The sequence below is a fragment of the Caloenas nicobarica genome, chromosome 19 (assembly GCF_036013445.1).
Source record: "Caloenas nicobarica isolate bCalNic1 chromosome 19, bCalNic1.hap1, whole genome shotgun sequence".
Lineage (NCBI taxonomy): Eukaryota > Metazoa > Chordata > Aves > Columbiformes > Columbidae > Caloenas > Caloenas nicobarica.
In genome coordinates, this window is record NC_088263.1 from 4126847 (window position 1) to 4148400 (window position 21554).

The 21554-nt window shown below is 48.1% G+C and overlaps 1 protein-coding gene across 1 annotated transcript in view; it reads right to left on the bottom strand.

Annotated features, from left to right (window-relative positions):
- The window catches only part of ASTN2 (astrotactin 2), a 318934-nt gene that overhangs the window by 24112 nt on the left and 273268 nt on the right, over positions 1 to 21554 (bottom strand). Inside the window, exon 20 of the mRNA XM_065648278.1 lies at positions 7400 to 7541. Within this exon, the coding sequence (XP_065504350.1) occupies positions 7400 to 7541 (142 nt within the window). The remainder of the gene's footprint in view (positions 1 to 7399; positions 7542 to 21554) is intronic.

The following is a 21554-nucleotide window of genomic DNA, read 5'->3' on the forward strand; positions in this document are numbered from 1 at the left end:
CCTTCCTGGGGCACATTTATTGTTATGGTTGAGCTGCTTTTGGCCATTCCTTAAGGCTAGAATTAGCCTATTAAAAACTTGAATTGTCTGCAAGCATCAGGTTGAGCTGCTACGGGGTGCAGGGCAGCACTCAGAGGAGGGGGCAAAAACTTCCCATCCAAACATCACAGTGTTGGCTGGTGACACAGGAACCCACACATGGCAAATCTGACCATCATTTTGCAGAGACAAAGCCCGCCCGGGGTGTACAACAGCTATCCAGCCACAGAACAACGCAGGGTGAAGGGATAACCACCCCAACAGAGACCTGAGCAGGAAAACATCACTAGCAGCATAGCCCGTAAGGCACCAGCTCCAATCCTGCTGCAGATCAATCCTGCCAGCCCAGATTTGCACTCTGTTATATCCCCTGTTACAGCCCCTTGGTCTCCTCTTGCCTTGGCAGAGCAGGTGTAAAGCCAAGCTTAGCAAAGACTGCCAAGCAAACGCAGCCATGCTGCGTCTGCCTTGGGCTGGCTCGCACGCAGCCTGCTTGGATCGCTCTGCATCATGCTTGCCTATGATTTAAATCCCAGGATCAGCACGGGCAGAGCTTGTTTTGGGCTGCGTGCACCCCAGCAGGACTGAGAGCAGGACCAGGAGCTGCAGCCGTGAGGTAACACTGCCTCTTTGTGTCAGAGCCCTGGTGCTGCCCCCCGCAAGGCCAGCGAGCATCACTCCTGCTACGCGCCCGGGATGGAGATGCAGCTGCAGGAGCTTCATCTGCACTGGCAAAGGAGGGGAAACTCCAGCTGGCAAAGTGGCATCGCCCGCTGTCTCTGGTACTGTGCAAAAAAAAGACATTTTGCTGCCAGATTGGCTTTGCTGGGAAAAACAAACAACCAAACACCCAAACACCAACACACTGAGAACAAGAAGAAGAGAGAGGGGAGAGCGTGAGGCACCAAGCCAGCCAGCAGCATTTTCGAGGACCTGCCTTGACTTCCTTGCTATGACCTCTCTGGTATCTGAGTCCCAGACTGCATGAGGAAATTAGGAAGAGGAAATCTAATTTCTTGTGCAGGAGGCACTGCTCAAACCCCTGAGCAAAAAAAGCAACTCTTAACTGCTCTGCTGGAGTGGGGCTTATGTGATGTGTGAGCAAGGGCATCCCTCAACCCTGCTCAGCTCCAGCCCACTGAAGAGCTTCAGGTATGTCCCATCATCTCTCCCTGCCTCAGTTTCCCTAACTAGGACATGGCCAAGAAGAACAAAAACATTTGCTCTTCTCCTGGCCCATTTCTCCTCTACAAGATAAAATAAACACCCACTCCAAGGAATGAATAGCTGGAAGGGAAGAGGGTTCAAACCCTGCTGTAAGACTCAAATCAACGTGACCCTCAGCTTTCCAGCCTTCAGGAGAAAGGTGCTCTGTACCATGGAGAACCGATAAACAAATGACTCCAATGCAGTAGCACAGTACAGCTTTTCCTGGCTCAGAGGCAAATCAAAGCCAGCAACACCTGTGTCATTTATATCGTATCCCTTGTACTCATTCTCCCATTAGTAAATGAGCTAAGACTTGGATGGATCTATGTCAGTGGCATTAGGTTTCTACACAATCAGAAATAAGAATATCGTCTGAGTCTGTAACTGTAAAGGGTTGGCGATGGGGAGAAGATGGAATTGCAAAGGTCCATTTGTCTACCAACAGATGAAGAGACCAAACTCCTCCTGTCCACCCTATTACCATTTCCAGGAAGAACCCTATATTTGCACCGTCCCCCAGTTGCAATGCCCTACACGACGTGTCCATGCCTGCCAGCCTTCCTCCAGCCACCCTCAGAGGTGCGAATGGGACTGGACCCAGCCAGGTTTGGGGCTCAGATGCCAGGAGTTTTTAGAACAAAACCACCAAGACTGTTATTTCAATCCAGACATCCTGAGGAAAGGGTGGGGAGGAGCTGGCCATGGGAGGCAACAAAGGCTGTTCTGTTTCTCTTTGTGACATGAGGTATATGAGCAGAGGTGGAGAATTTGGGGAGGACAACCTGGTCTTTCCAGCGAGAAGGAAGGAGATGCTCATATGCTGGGCAGATACTGGGGAAGAAGGTTCCACTGATGGGTGGAAAGACATCTCCTGACTCCAGATCTGTCCCAAGTGGCTGAATACTGATGGCACAGACAGATCACAAGGAGAATTCAGGCACAAAGCCAACTGCAAATGGATAGTACAACAACATTGTAGCAGCACCTGGAGGCCCTGATCTGAGTCACCCAGGCTGGGCTGCACAGAGAGCGCCAGAGAGAGCTTAAAACCTGACCTTATAAAGGGAACAAGCAAACAGATGAAGATGAAAGTGAGACAAGGTGATTTGCATCATTCAGGAGAACAAATAGCAAAGTTGGGAAGAGCCTCCAGCACCTTGACTGGCCCTGAATAAAGCATGACTGTCTTTTCTGTGGCTTCTGTACGCGTACTCTCCTAATGCTGGAAACTTCAACAGGAGCCCAACCTTCTGTGCACGGGACTACATCAACAGCAGCAGAAAGAGAGACTATCTCCTTCTGCTGAGCCCCCGACCTCCCTGTACAGACCATCTTCCATGGGGCGAATCCACCAGACAGCTTCGTGCTGGACTTACTTCAACAAAACCACATCCGAACCAGCATTTGGGCGGTCTGGTTGTGAAGCAACCCTAAACTGCTGCGGAAGAGCGAGCCTGCAGTTAGAGCGCCGGCCTGGGATTTAGCAAACACTTGTTCAACTCCTGACTTGCCTTGTTTGAGCTTCTGCAAGCCAGAGAAGAAACTGCAGCCATACACCACTTGGCTTCTGGAAGCTGGAGAGCATGTGGAATAGAAGAGGTGGATTCAGTGAAGCAGCACAGCTCCTGTGCACACAGGAGACTCAGCCAAGGGCTGTAACAGATGTGTTTTAACCCATGCCACTGAGCTATTTGGGATCTGCCTCCGATTGCTCCAGTGCTCACTCACGTGTCTTCCTGACGGACGACCAACAATAACAATTAGCATCATATAAGGAGCAGCGGACTGCTGCCAGCATTAGCACGCTCTCGAGCACCAAGGGTTTCCATTCCACTTTTTATCCCAGCTCTGCATGAGGCAGAGGTCAGGGCAACATCCATCAGCCTTGCTCTGGGCCAGCTCCTTTAGCACATCCAGCCTGCTGAACGGCAACTGCTGTCTCTCCGTGCTACGATGGGTTCCCCTACTCGATGCTTTTGCCTCTTTCCTTAAGCTCACCAAAATAAATTCTGTTCCCTGTTGGCCAGCACTCGGTGACAGAGGCTGAGCCTGGCCACACTGGCCATGGCCTCCAAGGGATGACACCGGCCGGGCAGGTCTCGGCTGCGGTTGGGAGCCTTGTGTGGTCATTCTGAGCTCCAACTGAATTCTACTCGATGGCAGAGCCTGACCTCCATCCCCTAGGAAGGGGTTTCCACCTTTCCACCACTCCTGAAACACACTCTCCCAGAGCCTTTGGCTCAGGACTACCCCAGGGAAACCCTATCTGAGCCAGCAAAGGGAACGTAAATTCGAGGCTCCTTCTCAGCACATGAACACACTCCAAGGAAAGGCTCTGGAAGGGATCCTGATGACTTCCATATTATTTCCAGTAAATTTTGTGCTGATTCTTGGCACAAACACCGGAAATGAATGGGCTAGGTCAGGAATGTAAATAAAGCGAAACACTGGGACTTAATCTAATCTATAATTATAGAATCTGTGGCCAAGGGAAGAAGCTGGTGTGTTTGCACTGCAGCTCCACCAAGGAACCGGAGGGGGTTTTCATTTCCCTTTCCAAAATTTCCCTTTTTGGCTGAAGGATACTTGGTGTCTCCCCAAGGATCTGAACTGAACGTGCTGGGCTGGCAAAGCTGCTTTCCAGCAGCCGATCAGGTACAGCTCAGTGAAGAGGCATCCCCAGGCACGCAGGGAAGGATGGGGGGAGAAGCTGAGGTGGATGAGCTGGGCTGAAGGCCCAATGAGGCTGCGGGACGCACAGGGGAAGCTCCTGTCTTCACAGCAAAGACGTCGGTTTGGTTCGTAGAGTGCTGAGCTATATAAGGGCCGTGAGCAAGGTAAGCTCAGTTCTCCAGGCTGAGTTTGACCTCTGAGACAAGCCAGAGCTTCTTCTCTGGACTGGTGTTTGGTGCATCACCAGTTGCTTGTCACAGCGTGGTGTTCCCAAGCTCCCAAACCATCAGTCTGACTGGCTGGTCCATGCAAGATGAGGACTTAACAGACACACAGACAACTTATCCTCTGCCTTCCTCACCCCATCCTCTTTCAGATCCACCTGGGAGGAAGCCTGACAGACTGCTCTGGTCTAGCTGACCTCTGGGGAGAACAATCCCCTCTCCTGTGATGCATTTTGCAAGGATTATAAGACTTCTGTTTTTTACGAGCTTAAACTAAACTTGACAGTCTTCAAGGAGCATCCTCAGTGCCCTTGTGTGCGTGCACACAAGCACATTCACATGGATCCCCACATCTGACACACCGGCAGAAGTGTCCACACGTGTACACGAGTGTATGGAGCACATGCATCTTTGTTGACATGATCTACTCCCCCTCTGAAAAACCTCCGTGCAGGGAATGGCATCTCGATCCCAGTGTCCTACAGGCAGGGGAAAGAAGAGGGCTGACGGGGAACACATTTTTGTCAGACTGAAGTTGCAAAGGACAAAGAAACTAGTTACCCTTTTGTTAGTTTATATTTTGAAATTACAGAAGTCTCAAAAGCAGAGGAATCAATCACACTTTGTTTATTTGTTTGCTAGTAGAGCATTTTTTGGTTTTGTTTTTCATACTCAAGCCCAGCTTTGATCTCAGTCTGGTAATACTCCAAACAAATGGTCAACAGCAGAGTGTAACTGCCATAGGTACTACAGAAGCAAAGGGACAGGATGTCTGACATTTAAAGAGAAGAAGAGACTTCCATGATCTCACAGTCCCCTCTCTCAGTTATGTGACACCCTCAGACTACTGAACAAGCAAAAGCATTTGCTTTTGAAGAGCTCTGATGCTGCAGACTCTGTGTGCTCACCTAGGAGCCTAGAGAAAAGCACAGGTCCCTGCTGAGTGGCTATAATCAGGATTATACCCAAGCCGGAGCCCTTCCAAGATCGCTGTTTTTCCACAGAAACAAATGAAACAAGCAGAAGAAATTCAATTCAAAAAATGACCCTGTGCCCGTGTTTCTGTTGTTGTTACGTCTGCGTGGGCTCAGAACAGAGTGTCGGCCTCACATTTCACTGTTCTGGCTTTCTTCACGCTGTGTTGCAACTGTGCGGACATCTGAACAGAGGAATATTTAATGTGGGTGCCTACGTAGCTGAGAACGTACAGATGGTCAGTAAACATGTGCCGGTTGGGTCCCAGGTTGGAGCAAATGTGTGTGTGTGCTGGGTACCCATGCGCCCACAGCCGTGCGTGCAAACAGGGCGAGCAGCAGGTGATGGGTCCGGGCAGGTGTGCTGGGCGTGCAGCACGAGATGCCAAGGAGGGGATGCTGTGGTGCGTGTGCACGCGTGTTTTTGGATGCCCAGGACTGCGGGTCCATACCCCACGGGTGCCAACATGAACATGTGTCCATACATGTGCACTTACGCGTGCACAGCCCTGGGAACGGCGTGCCAAGCCCTGCCGAGCATCAGCTGCGGGACGGAGCCAACCCTGTGCATCACCCCAGGGCCTGTCCCCAGAGAAGGACGAGGTCCAAAGCTCCTGGATGCCAGGGGACTGCTGCCTGCTGGCTGCCTGCAGCCAGGGCTCACCACGAAAAGCTACTGGCCCTCACCCAGGGGCACCCACAGAGAAGCAGGGGCTGCCCACAGCCACCCCCAGGACACGCAGCATCACCAACCTCTGCTCGCCCCACCACAGCAACGCACCTCACGCCTGCAACGCAGCAGCCTGGCTTGGACCAAAGGGATGACACAACCCCGGACGAAGCCAGGGCTCTCCCAGCCCTTTGCAGACATCAGGAATTAGATCACAGAGCCCCTCAAGCGATGGGCGAGTGCAATTATTCCTGCCCGGCAGATGGAGAAGATGATCTGGCAGCCCAGGCTGCCCAAGAGCCAGACCTCCTGGCTCCCAGCTCCGTGCGCTCACCCCCGCGGCAGCTCCCCAGCAAACCCAGTGGCTCTTCCCTCGCCCGCCGCCCCTGGCAGCCGCAAGCCGAATGGCTGAGAACCCAAACCCGGATGATTTTATGGGCGGCGGGTGATTAGCAAGCCCTGTGATTGCTCCGGTCTCCCCTGGCACCTTTTCAGGGCAGCCTCATTCTCAGAGATATTAATAATTGTATTTATGCATTGTATATATTTAACAGGAAAACATTTAAAATTATTAAACGGCAAGAGGTATCACTTGGAGCCCGCTTCTGGACATAGCCTTGGCCAAGAGGTGCATAATAAAGGCTTCTCCTTCCTCAGAGGCTGTCAACATACTGAACTGGGGGGCGCTGGAGGGGGAGGCAAAGGGAAAGTATTAATCAAGATCTTTAAAAGTCCTCGCTGACAGACCATTTGCCAGCTCTCACTTTAAATGCTTTTGTGGTCCCATAAAAAGTTTCATTACTCACTACAAAATGCGTTTTAATTATTACAGTCACTCTGACATTAAGCCTTGGGTATTTCTCTCTTGCTCACTCTGTCTCTCCTCCGTCTCCTTGCCTTTTTTCTCTGTTTTTCTCTCTGTTACCGTCCTGACTCCTGATATCCCCCTCAAGACAGAGGATGCCCTGGCTAATGAGCCAGGTTGAAAAGCCCAGACCCCCTCCAAACAATACTGAAGGAGAAGCTAATATTTGGATGCCGAAATTATCTCTTTGCTTCATACATGAATTACTCTGTAGGGCTCAAACAGAAAATTCAATCCCATGTTGTCAATGATATCTCAGAAGGCTCAAGTGAACAAGAACATCAGCACCAGATGAATTTGGTGTCTCTCTGATCTGGTGTACGTGCCCTACTAATATAAACAGCAACTTATACAAACACCACCAATCACATTCTTGACATCTGGCTACTTTTGTCCACCAGGTATTTGGTCAGAGTGGGCAAGTTGCTTCAGTCTGACCACGTTAGCTCAGTTCATCCATCAGAGACAACCCTACCCCACCAGGCAGAGACCTGGCAGCCCAGCATACTGAAAACATAAATTATTCCAGTGGAGTCTTCCACAAAATCCCAGTGCCTCCAGTGCTGTATTGGCAGACACTGGTTTTCCATTTCACCGGTTGAGCCTAACACCCAAAGCAACAGAGTTTCATTGTTTGTCCACTGTCTAGTATAACACAGTGCTGACCAAAAATGTTAATAACAAATGAAGAAGAGCATCAGAGACCGCCCTGTGCCCCCAGCACCTCCCACATGCCTCTCCTTACTTGTACAGACCATCTGGTTCCAGGCACTTGAAAATCACTGAGTAGAGGCTGGTTTCAGGGACGTCTCCGTGGCTCCTACCCGCTGCCACACAGGATGTTGCAAGGCCAGAAAGCAAATCATCTGCAAAGCTCAAGGATTCTCCTGGAGAGCAAAGAGAGGAGAAAGCCCAAAACATCAATACAGGTGCCAATTTATTGGTGAACATTTAAAAAACACTGCGTAGAATCATTTTGGTTGGAAGAGACCTTCAAGATCATCAGGTCCAACCATTAACCCACCCCTGGCACTGCCCCATGTCCCTGGGAACCTCGTCTCCACGTCTGTCCAACCCCTCCAGGGATGGTGACTCCAGCACTGCCCTGGGCAGCCTGTTCCAATGCCCCACAGCCCTTTGGGGAAGAAATTGTTCCTGCAGACACACAGCTACATAGCACAAGCAAACAACCAAGTCTCACTGGCCGTGGCTGACAGGAATGGTCCCAAGTCCATATGGAGAATGTCACCTATGGCGTGACACACCTGGGCCACCAGCTGTAACAGCGACCCGCTGCAGAAACCACGGCCAGGGCACTGGAAGGGTGAATCACAGAGTGTACGGACAACCTGTGGACCCACTGCAACCACCAGACACAGAACAACCATCCAGGAACAGGCTCCAGGTCCCCAGAGAGCTGGAAGCCTGGCTAATTAGGGCTTCTGGCCCTAATTGCACATTCCATTCTTAAAGGGGACAGGGCCTTTTTCGAAAATCACCTGTCACAGTGAAATGTGCTTCTGCTATCTTAGATTATCAGGAAAGGAGACGTTTTTAGAGCTTGGATGCAATTGCTCTCAATGTGCTGGGGTTTTGGGGGGGCGTTGTTTTTTTTTTTTTTAATTTTAATCAGTAGTTTTGCATTCCCTTTCATGTGCACTCTGCCGGCTCCTGGAGCTCTGACTGAAGCTCCTTCAGCTGTGCTGAAGGACACTTGCCCCTTTACAAGCATTCAAAGAAAAATACTACATATTAAAAATGCTGAAAACCCCTTTTTTTTTGGACTTCTGGTTTATAAAGCTTATTAAGCACTGAGATCATAACCCAGCTGAAATTGAAAACGCTCCATTTATTAAGGTTTTTGGGCCTGATTATCCACTGCCGTGCAACCTGTCTCCTTGCACAGGGCAGGCTGTCTATCAGACAGAGCTCATTGCGTTCAATTCTCATTTTGCATCAGTGTAACCGAAAGCCCAAGGTACCGAGCAGTAAAAAAAAATTAGAGCAGCTGCCCTGGTTGTGCCCCTACTCCCACCGACGGAATCGGAGAACGGGCAGCTGCAGCTGATGGAGTTGTGCTGGTAGAAGCAAATCTGGACCCAGATTGCAGCGCCGGGTACCTTGTGTATGTGTAAATGTCAAGACACCGCAGCAGAAGGAGGAGGAGAATTCCCTCCTCAGCACTTTATTTTTCTAAAAGCAAAAGTGATTGAGGACTACTGAAATGAAGCACAAGTCTAGGTTCTTGGTACAGACCCTAAGAAATCATGCAGGGGTTTAACCAGCCCAGAACATCTTGCTGTGCGGCTGGATTACCCAGGTAGAAGAAAAATCCCCCCTCCCCAGCCCCCCAAGATGTATTTACGTCTTGTCTCAAAATACACAACTCAGTAACAAATGTCCCCCTTGGCTAGAGAAAAGAGCAGCAATAAATTCTTTTCCTCCCTAAAGGAATCCAAGCCTTAATTATTCATTTTAATGCTCCCAGCACAACTTGTTCTTTCCAAACTTTTTCAGGCAGCTCTGTCACTGGTCTCCATTGCTTAACCCAGTCCCAGGTCTGTACCAAACCTCACATCAACTCAACCACCAGGTTGGGTTGGCAGCAGTAAAATCACTGCCTGGAAGTCACGAGCACTGAATGGCCTTGAGCAAGCCCCTTAGCTCTGGGTTTATGATTTAAACAAACAAAACCCTCCCGCTCATTTCTAACTTCCACTTCTGTCCCTCTTCCTATGACATCAGGCTGGACCAGGCAACTCTCTGTCACCAGAAGTCCTTGAAGACAGACACTGCCATGACTTACAAACCAGACAAATCATAAGCATGTAATGAAGAAGAAGGACCAGACTGTGATGCTGAACTAAAGCAAGAGCTTTTAAGCCTCTTCAGATCTCAAGCGACCAGCTTCTGACCAGGAAGAAACTTCCCAGAGGGACAGACCATCCCGTGGGTGGCTGTTGTAGGATCTCACACGGGGTTGAGAGGCAGTCGATGCGGGGTAGCAAAGAAAATAGCTGGGCAGAGAGACTGTGATGAGCAACTGGGCAAGACCAAGGGGAGATCTGGCCTGACAGAGCACAGGGACCATGAGTCAGGGCATCTGTGCCAAGGAGCATAAGAGATGGATGGGAGAGAATAACACATGCAGGAGACTGGAAATGGGACGGAAAATGTCACGTGCAACCACTGAATTAAAGTTTGTCTTAAAATTGCACAGCTAACTCTCTTTAAGGCATCCACTGACTTTTGAGTGCTCATCTTTCATGGTTTTTCCAGGTAGCTTTGATGGGAACAGGCTGGCAGCGAGCGCTGCCTTGAAACGCAGCGGCAGCTGCATCACACGATGTTCTGGTTTGCCATGGATTGGACCTGCCTACGTTGTGGAGAACGTTGCTGTCCCCTGCACGCGAGGAAATGAAGCTCTCAGGATCTGCCAACGCAGCATCAACTTGGGTTAAGCCAAACCCCTTGCCACAAAATCCCCAAAGCAAGAGGTTGCTTTTTGTTCAATCCTGAACCTCTGGGGAACTTTCCCCTCTCGATGGCCCTGCTATGATCAAACAAAAGCAAAGAGGCTGTTATGAAAATAGCAAAACAGATTGCGAGCAAAGGTGCTGAAATCTCAGCCCCAAGGCTGGGAAGCTTTCTGCACCTGTACAAGCAGCGGTGAGATTGCTGGTGGTGCCAGACTGCACAGACCAAGGAGTAAAGACGGGACACCCAGGGACAAATCGGCTACCCAGAGTTGTCAATCCGCACCAAACGCAGGGACCTGCTTGTCCGTGCTCTACCCTGGGTGACGCAGGGCACAGGGCAACTTTAGTTGTTCATCTCACACAAGAGAAGTATTTCCTTGTTCAGTCCGTGGTGCTCTGAGAGCAGGTGAAATTAAATTTCTTGAGCCTTCCCGAGGACCAAAAAACAAGTTGTTCTCTAGATTCAGACTGGGATCTTGTCGGTGGAAGGTAACTAGGGCAACAGGTGCATTTTCTGGCATTGCAAGAGGATGATGGACCACTAATGTTGCCTTAAAAAGTAAAAGTGGCCTTGGGATGCTGTAGCAATGGAGGAATGGTGATCTAACTGCACAAGGCCATGGTGACAGCTCAGTGCAGAGTATTGCTCACCTGTGTTTATGAAGAAAGCAGGAGAGAAGAGTTACATGGAAACAGGAAAAAGCACAAGTTTACCATACGAGCAGAGACACAGAAAGGCCAAGCAGAAATATGGGACTCTGTGAATCCATCATCAGGGCAGGCACTCAGATGGAAAATAAGTATTTAGGCTAATGGGCAGTAATGGCAAGAGAAAGCAAACTGGATATGAATAAACTCCTACTCCTGAGAAGGGCAAATAACCTAACTATTTTTTAAGAAAGAGTTTGATCACTTCATAAAAGGGATTATATGGATAAGTAGCTTGTGATGGAAAGCAAAGGGGCTTCTCTTTCCCGTCCGGACCTGTGTTCTCACACACCCTGCCAGTAAATATAAAGAAGGATTTCAGCCTCCCAAAGCAGCCCTGAAGCACAAACCTCCTAGATTGCTGTAGTATCTTTGTTCGCATTATTAAATTTCAGAAAGAATCCAAAGGTTCTCTGTAGAGCAAATGATAGCTAAGTAGATCATCTCTGTGGAGTAGGAGATATTTTATTGACCAGACAGCCATCTGTGTCCTTCATTAATAGCAATAAATAATTGATGTCACGCTAAATAAAGCAATAAGCTGTTACAGATATCAAGGACAAATGACCAGCTCCTGCGAGGATGCCTCACCTGTGTTCACTTCTCAGTAGTACAAAATCCAGACCAGAGCTCAGCAGCACCATGGTAAGTGCTGCGCACAGAGCAAAAGATGGTACCTGCTGCACACCGATAACTCCTGACCGTGCACCAAATCCCCACAAGACTCTATTCTCCCTCATTTCCATGCTACTCCCTTCCCAGGCCTGGTGTGCCCCAAACCATCCAATTCCCCAGGCGGCTTTTGAAAAATCAGTCTCTGGTCTACTAATGACTGTCGAGAAGATGCAGCTCCCTCCCAGTGGCATTTTCCTTCTCTCTCCAGTGCAACCCCTTGCTACTGCCTCTTCCTCTTCTGCCGACACAGCTGTGGAGTTTGGCAAACCTCCTCTTTTTTGGTTTTGTAAATGTGTATCTGACACTGATTCTGCTGGTATGGTGAGTCAGAGCTCTCCCTAAACCAGAAGGAAATAACAGCACATGTGGAGCTTGTAGGGGGATTAGCTTTATTTTGTGAAGCTTCACAAACTTTTCCTGGCCACACCAAGGCACATAGGTCAACCCACGGGTGATGGCCAACCCAACTGCATGCCTGCTCTGGAGGAGGAGGACACCCCTGGCCCAGCTGCCTGTCTGCGAGGCTGAGCTGGCAGTCTGTTCTTGAGCAAGCACATTTCGGGTGGCAGGAGGCTCAGATGGGAAGGAATGGAGACCAAGGAATGCAAATGGATGGGAGCAAGCTCAGACAGCTCACTCACAGCATCCAACAGCCTTAGTTTGCCTCAGTCCTTCCACCGCGACCTGTGCCAGCGCCCAGCAGTTGCGGATGGCAGGCAAGATGAGTCACCTATCAACCATCCCACCAAAGACAAGAAGAGCTGGGGTGTTGAGTTCAACCAGATCAAACAAGAGAGTGAGGCCAGGAGACTCCAGGAGGTTCAAGGAGCACAAGGAAGTTCTGAGACCCCCACAGACATCTCCACACCTTCAGTCTGTGTCCCTGTGCACGGACAGAACCCAGGCAGTGCAACCCAAAGTGGAAACGGAGAAGCGAGACCTCCCTGGTGCGATTCACCTGTGAAATTCCTAGAAAGAGCACAAAGGGGAAAGCAGGAAGGCACCAACATCTCTATCTTGACAGCTTCTTCACTAGACTGGACGAAACCAACCCTGCAACGTCACCAGTGGCTTTCTTCTGATTGTGGTTTTCTCTCTCCGTCTTTCTCCCTTTTGCCTTTTTTCAACCTGTTTTCAATTTACTCTTGTGGCATCTCTGACTGTGACCTCATCCTGGTAAGGGGGGGTGGAGGGGTGGGAAGGGGAGAGAGTGTCCTTTAAAAAAGAAATGAAAGAAATAATATTTTATTTAGCTTGGTTAGTTTTGAAGCTTTAGCAGAAGAAAGATTAACCTTTTCTGCCTAACTTAATGAAAACAAGGAGAAAGCCTGTATGGATAAATAAATATCTGTGTGGGTACGGAGCAGACACGATCGTGTTACAGCCCCGGTGGAGCTGTAATGGGGAACAGGCGCGTTCCTGCGCAGCGGCTCCCAATTCCCGATCCATTTTCCAGGAAAGAAAAACAGAGTAGAATGTCAGAGGCCCAAGTGGGCATAAACGAGGGAGCCCAGGGAAGGCAGATGGGGCCCACCGAGGACCTCTGTCCCCAGCAGTGACCTCCAGAGCAATGCCAGCGAAGCAGATGGAAAAAGAGACCTTCCTGCACTTTGCCCTTGCCAGGTTATGGTTCCTGAAATGAGGAAACAAATGGCACGCTCAGCCCTCCAGGTTTGTCACCTTTTGGGGGTCCTTGTCCCACCGTCCTCTTCCTCCCTGGCTCTGCTGAGGATGAGGGGAGGTTCAGAGGAGGGCTGCGAGCAGAAGGCTTGGACCAGGTTTTTGGATGGGTAGATGAGGAGCATAGGCTCGCAGGGTGGTTCCTCCACAACGAGGTGGTACCTGGGTTTAATGTGCTTCAGATATGGCACTCGGTGAGGGAAGGCGCCGAAAAGCGGTTTGTCTTGGGGATGATGGGCTGATTTAAATTAGCGTAACATAACTGCAGGCGACAGAGCTGTTCCGATTTACATCAGCAGATGGTCTGTCTCGCTGCCTAGAAGATCATTAAAAGCAAACCGTCCCCACTGATCCTGGTGGAAGGATGTCAAAACCTCTTCCCCACATGGCTTGCCAGATTATAAAAGAAATAAAAAGGCCCAGTCATTATTAAAAAAAAAAAAAATCTTCTGCCCACATTCTGGGAGCCCCCATGCACGCCAGCCTCCCTTGTTAGATGGGAGCCTAAGCCCCACACCCGACAACGCCTGAAGACTTTGGAAAAAGCCTTTTCTCAGATACATCCATCGGGAATCCCACTGCCTGGGCACAAGCTGTCTAGACTGAAACAAAAAGAAAACCCCAATGATTATTCTGTGCAACTTTGGGCACGGTTTGTGCCTCACTTGCTGACTTGTACAAAGGCACAAATTGCAGCACTTCTCTGAACAACTTCACCTTGCCTACATTATGAATTTTGAGAGAACTTGTTTCATGTGTCTATATGCTACTAGACACCTTAATAACGATGCAGTCTTCTCCTCTGGGCTTCCCAGTTCCTCTGCTGGTGAAGACTGCATTTGTAGATGCCTAAATCTAAGAAGCGATGCTTTAGCTGAGCTAAAAGTTGCATTCCAGTGCCACAAAAGTCTCTTGAATGGTTTCGCTGGTGCTCTCCAGGGCTAGAACTTGCTGCACACAGTGACCACATAGAACTGAAGGACGACCTGTCTTGCATTGTTCTTATGAAGAGCAGCCAGTGGAACAGAAGGTAATGCTCTTAATTTGGATGAGATGCAATGTTCTAAAAACATGATGCACAAGGCTCATCATGAGTGTGTTGTTTTAGGTTAATCAACAGGACTCACTTGCTCCTTTGCCTGAGCTCTCCACTGACTGCTTAGCACAGTTCTTTCACAGTCCACATCTAAGACCTCAGAAAAACTGCTTCAACTCATGTAAAAACGCATCATCTCCTCCATCTCCCCCAAAGGCAGCACGCTGCTGGAGGAAGAGTGAGAATTAATGCGTTTCATTCTGTGCTGTGAGCCTTCCAGCATTTCTCAGGGTTCATTGGGTTGCTAAGGGTCAACCACAGACAGACGCAAGCCAACTCTATGCTTGGAGCCATCCAGGCATGAGCCAGTTCCAATCTCAATGTCACATATTCGCATTAGCATGGTGGAGAGTCCAAGTGAATTTATCTATTCCCTTGGAGTTTGTGTTTTGGGCTCTTCAGCACGCTTAAAATAGTTGCTTGATTTCAAGGCAAAGTGAGAACCCATTCGTGCTGGGAGTTGTGCAGACACAAAGACATGAGCCTTGTCCTCAGATACTTCCTGTCTGGCAGAAGATTTTTGTCCATCACCACAGATCTAGTTCTCACTCTCATCCCCACAGGTCTAGTTCCCATCCTCATTCTTGCTTTTCCTTTCATTTTCATGTCTGAAAATGACTCCTAAATTTTGGATGCAAAGATGGCACCAAGGAGCTGGGCTCCACCGGTCCAGAGTACTGGGAGGTTCCATCTTTTGCTGGTATTAAGGTGACTAAACTTGAAAGGGAGCAGCTTTCACCGTGAGACGTGTCAGATGACAAATCCTGGGATCCTTCCTAAAAAAGGTCAATGACAAGGGGATTCTGGTCAGTCCAAGTGGGCCCTGGGGAGATTCCAGTAACGCGTCTGACATGCAAATCTGCCTAGTACACAAACTTCCTAACCTGCCCAGTACATGATGATCTATGAAGAAAGCAGGGTAGACCTGCCAAACAGCAGGGTCAGGTCCTTAATTTCCAGCTCTACTGAGCTGCCTCTTTCCTTTATTTTCAGCTCTTTATGACTAAATACTCCAGTAAGTTTAATGCCCCACAGAACCTCACTGGCTGACACACACCCACCGGAGATCAAGCCTTAGACCTCTATGCAAATACCAGACTAGCAGGAGGGAGAAAGAACATTTCCTAAAAGAAACTCAGTGTGCAATTAATTGCTAAAAACATAACTATCACAAGAGACTTGTCAAATCAAATTACTTTAAACCTATGCTGAAAAGCTATCAGCTGGTCTGTGCTTCATTTCTCCTTGCATTTTTTGAGAAAGTGGAATTTTTGGACTTGTGAGATCAGCCAATTTCTTCTCTATTGCCACTGTTGCCTAACCCTGCGCTCGGTCCCTTCATGGCTCAGTGCTGGAAAGCTGATCAAACCACAGACTGAAATTCACTACCTGTAGTGGCAACCAATTTAAAAAACCCTATTCTTTGGTCCCATTTATTCTAAATAGAGGCGGTATGTGTAGATGCTGATGTTCACGGAGACTTTGGACCAGCATATTCCAATGGGCTCAGCGCACACAACTGCAGCCAGATCTGCAACCTATTAGCCAAAGAACGCTTAGAAAAATCGGTCCCGATGGAGGGACCCACATACAAGTAGACCTTGTATTTGGCCCTAATATGCCATTTTGGACATTCGACAATGTGGGGGCAGATCCTCAGTTCATAAAATCTCCTGTAACTCCCTTGAAGTCAATGGAACAATAACAATTTACACTAGTTGAGTTTCTGTATCTTGGCTGTGAGCTATTTGGAAGAACCATACCATAATGATTATTACAGATATTTCAGATCGCTTGTCTAAGATGGATAGGAGAATATCACTGCATAAGAAAATAAAGAGCTGGTTTGCAACGATTTCCAAAGAATTATTGACCCATATCTTGCAAACATTTACACATGTGAGTTGTTCTATTACACTCACGTGCCAGATAAACTAAAGTACACGCTGGCAGGACCGAGGTTAAACCTTGTGCAAACACAGCGAGTTCTAAATATTTTTGTAAATATGTTCGGTTACCGCAGATTCAGACCAGAAAGCATGTCATTTGACTGTGCCTCTTTTCATAACTCTCCATTTAGCTGAGCAGGTATCATAAGAGAAGCCAAATGTGACATCAGGATAAAACTGAGAAAATAAGTGACTATCTGATCAAACTCAGAAGGCAGAAAATATCCACATGCTCAGGCCTAATGTATGCATGAGTTGACATCAGTTTTTGAACATGGAATTACCTGGGTTACTAGAGTATACTCACAACAGCTTTCTTAACACAGCTAATGAATCATTCACTTATTGATTTCCCCATAATGAAGTTAACATTTTTCTTCACAGTTTTGATTCATGAGAAGATGAAAGAGGAGAAAGAGCTGGGAATCTCTTGGTCATGAAGAGCCTACTCCAGCATCCATCATCATCTCAGCGATCACTCCATCTTTTCCACTAAGCCTGCAAGGTGAGACAGGATCTCCTGCACCACTGCACAGTCCCATCGCTCATGAGGACAGAACGCGATCTCTAATTTCTTAAATTGAGCTGATTTTGTTTCCTGGAGGACAAAACACGTGTTGACAAGGCTCCTGACACCCAGAGACTTCATGGCACTTCACAAAAGCCATTAATGGCTCTGACAATGTGGCAGTGCTTACATTATGACGCACACCTGCATTGCCAAAGAACGCAGCAGCGGGAGAGGTGGCTGACAAAGGAGCAGGGACGCACAGAAAGGAAATTACTTTTTCAAGACAGCAGGCAAAAGGCAAATTTTAGGCTATAACCCAGAGCCCCAGTCCAGATCTCTAACCACGAATAGCTGGCTTTCAATTCTGACAGACTGTTAATCCTATTTTACAAGGGACCATACTCCAGGCACTGAGGGTACCTGCCACGGGTGCGCAGCAGGACACTGGCACAAAAAGAATGCCTTCTGCTCTGAATTGTAAGTCATGTTTCCGATAAACCAAGACAAATCAATACTGGCACCCCCAGGAAAGCAGCGTTGTTAGCAGCCAGGACAGCTCTGATGGATAATGTCCCATGGGAACCCACCTCACCAAAGGTCCGCGATGGTGGGAACAGTTGTTTGACTCCTAGATGTCCTTGGCCAAGTGAGGTATCTGGGCATGCTTCCCATCCCCGAGATCACCGATCGCTCGGGGATGGTTAGTTGGACACATGTCATCACCAGCGACTGTGCAACATCTCACCACTCGGATGACAAAAGACAGATTCCCAGAGTGAGCAGAGCAGGATTAAGCCAAGCGGTAAATGGATTCCAGGGCTGCTCCAGGATCTGCGCTGACGAGAGAAGCCAGTGCCAGGTAGCCAACCTGGAGCTCGTACGGCGAGGTTATCACTTCCTTCCTTTCTTCAAATCCATAAATAGAAACCAAACATCGCTTGGGCCATGTTAGAGAGATAAGGTGAGTCTCTCTCATCCCTTGTAAAGCCTGAAATAGAAGCCCCACTGCTCCCTACCCTAAGCATCAAGCGGAGGATGTTGACATTTAGCAGCAGGGAAAAATCTCCCAAACAATGAACCCTCTCAGGTCTCTCTTCTCCTCTCCCTTCCCCTGGTCCCCTGGAAAATGTTCATAAAGTGAAATGGAAAATAAAAGAAAAATCCAAACCCCAACAACCAAACCCCAACCTTCCTAAGGCTGTGGAAATAACATGTAGAGAAGAGTGAGTCAGGCTCTGCTAACTGCACAAGGGTCACCAGCCCTGAAGGCAGAGATGATTCACCAAGGCAGCGAGAACTTAAAGGTAGAAGAGACCAAAAAGAGGGTACGGAAAGAAAGTTGTATCAAAGAAGGGGAGGAAATAAGAAATGAAATGGTTCCGGGTTGCATTCACCTTGCTCTTTATCAAACACCGCTCAGCTGGAACCGATCCAGGATGACTCACTTGACAGTGCTGAGATTATTCCCTTGGTGCTTTGTCCAGACTTTCTTTATGAGGAGGAGGGCAAACAAGCTGTGAAACCTCAATCCATCCCCTGCTCCTACCTCTCTTCTGCGTGAGATGCCCAGCAGAGCCCTCACCTCCCTGCTGCTTCTGCCTCTCCTTTCCTGCACACATTCCCTTCAACTTCAGCGGCATTAAAGCTTCTGTTTTCCCCATAAAAAAAGGCCTTCAAGGAGATGAGAAAAGCAGGGTCTGCTCAGGAGCATGGCATGCCATTGGGAGGCCCTCCTGGACGCCACTGGCACAGAAAGCGCATTGTCACAAGAGATGGAGAGGAGGATGGGGCGCAGGTGCCTGGGGAGAGCTCTGCCTGCCAGAATGCGCTCCTGCTATCCCTCCATTCATCCTTCCTCCTCAGCGATGCCCCTCTGCATCCTTTTATCTAATAGCCATAAAAATTCAAACACAAAAAACTTGCTCTGAAAAAAACCCTAAATACAAAAAAAAAAAAAAAAAGGTCCTCCCTCTCAAGTTCACAATGAGAGCCGTAAAACTTGTTCTGCTTGGAAAATTCTCCTGCTCAGTTTTTCCTACTGTTTAATCCATGCTTTGAATTACACAGAATGAGTAAACACATTTTATAAGGTTCTAATTCATACCTAACCCATACAGTTTATAGCTTAACATAGTAAAATATACACACACACATGAACTTTTTATACTTTTTATATATATATATATACACACACGCTCACACACACATGCATAAACCAGCCTTGGTCTCACTCCTGCGAGGCTCCCAGTAGCAAGTCTGGGGTGCTTAGGTGGATCAATGGCTTTATGACCATTGACCGAGGAATTGTCTCTACCATCGCTCTGAAGAAGGTGGCTTCTCATGAGCTTTTGTGTTTGGGGTTTTCCTGCTTGTTTCCCCCAGCAGCTTGCTATTAAATTAAAACAGGCATCCCGTACAGTGTCAGATTTAAGTGTGATTAACATATAGTTTCTGCTACACCTCTGCAAGACCACATCAAGAGACCATTTCCTCAGGGGAAAGAGAAACAGAGACACAGAGAGATGTGTCCAGGACATAGCCGAAGCCTTTGCTGATACAAGCTGCAGAATCTCCGCTGACACGAGTGGGAATGGACCAATTTGTGCCAGCCGAGAGCCTGGCTATAAATCGTGCTTGGTGCAGTGCAGCTCCTCTGAGCAGGAAGACAAAAAGACAACAGAAACACCCAGAAAATGTCCCAGACACTGGATTTTGTGGTTCTCCAGGACATCTTTTTTGCAGCTTTTTTTTTTTTTCTTGGAGTTATTTTGAACACAGTCCCTCCAAGGGTGCACAAAAGCACCCTGGGTCACCAAGGTGAAATCATGGGCATCATTCAAGCCCATCCCGGACAGTTCTGTGGTAGCTTGTCATCTGAAGGCACAGACAAAAGCCGTTGCTCAAGGTAGTGGTTTGAACTCGTTTCCAGCCACACAAAATGTGAGATGTGGGCTCCGGGCCCCGTAATGCTATTTTCATTTTCCTCCTCCTCCGAGAAAATAAACTGAGTGTTTATTTCCTGAATGCTCTGGTCTGAGAAAGGGCAAAACTTTCCTCCGGGAGCCAGGTGGCTGGAGAGGGAAGGCAGAGGCAAATATTTGCTGAATTTGTCAATGAGGTCTTATTCCATTTTTCTTATTAATATTTATTTAGACATAATAGGAGGGAAACCTGCTCGGACCACAGCAATGTGGGAGATTCCACTGTTATCCAACTCGTGCCAGCTGCTGGTGGGGGGGTGGAGGGGAAAGGAGGAAAGGCCGAGACAAAGAGAGAGTGTCAGGGAGTTCACAAGCAATTTAGAGAAAGTCACGGGCTTTTGTCTTGACTTAGCAGAAGATGGGATGTCTTGAGAAAGTCAATGCACCTATGCACCATGTGATGGGTCAAGGAGGTTGAATAGCTCAGCCTTCCTTGCTGATATTCAAGAAACAGGTGTAGCTTTGAGAGAGAAAGTGATCTCATTATAGAGCCCTCTTTTTTTTTTCCTTCTCCTTTTAAAGGAAGGAATCATTAATATATGGAGACAAGGAGAATAAACTGCAACTCCAGCTTTAGTAAATCGTGTGAGACGAAGCTGATGTATTTCTTCAATGAGACAGTTCATTCGCCAGACATGAGAAGTGTGGTACATTCTAATTTATCTGGGTATCAAGAGGCACTAGCCATGACACAACATGTGTAATTATTAGGTAAGCTTGAAAAGATAAGAATTAGCAGAAGAATTATACAGCATGTAAGGAACTGAGTAATGGACAAATGAAAACAGGCTGTGCTGAGAGGAGAGAGATGGGAACTGAGCTATAGCTAGCAGAGTTCCTCAATGATCAGGCTTGTAATCAATCTTATTTCTCACTGGAAATACAATAGTGATTTTAGCAGCGATGAAGTGGAAGCATTATTACTGCACAAGAGATCAGAGGATCGGTCAAAAGTAAAGAAAAGATCTTGAGGGCTACAGTAATACAGGTGGAATGAATTTTAACATTTAATATTTTAAAATGCAAATTAATTTCAAGATGGACATTAAAATTATTCTTTTGTTAGCAGGAATCTCTGCAGATAGAAACAAAGGAGGAGAAATGCCTGGATGCACTGGCTGGTCACAGCACAACCGCGTGTTGCTGCTGGAAGAGAGCTGAAGAAAAGGAGACTTTTGTATCTGCTTAGAAAGGGTCTTCCATTGTAACAGAGAAGAATCAAGTCCTTCGATAGCCAAAGGCTGAATGTGGTGGCCCAGTACCGTTTCCAGTCCAACCTCTTCAAACTGGGGCCAGCTTCAAAGTCAGGTCATGGTTACTCGGGGCTTTATCCAGCTGAGTTTTGAAGGTCTCCAGGGACTCCCTCAAGACCCACACAGCTGGCGTATAAACATCACTGCCTGGTAGGAGAAATCCCACTGGACTGTGGTGTCCAGGAGGAGAGACCTGGATGCATTTCCACAGGGCTTCAAAGCCCCAGCACTGCTGGTTCCCCAAACTGGTCTGGAGGCTCTGAGCATGTCCCCTGTTGCCCTCCACTGGATAGAAAGAGAATGTCACACTGCTGTGTCACGTCTGGGGACAGCACATCCTCAAAGCATCTCCTCTTTCAGCTGGGGTGATAGTCTGTGCTCTGGGAACAGAGCAGCTAACTCTAGCTCTGTTTTTGCTCTGTGTCTGGTGTAGCAACAGCTGGGGGACATAGGTTTGCTCAAACCACAGCCAGACGACTGGAAATAAAAACGATATTCATATATTAATTAACATCTGGTTACTTGCCTAATTACATGATACAATGTGCATGAGTTTTTTGTTCCCTTC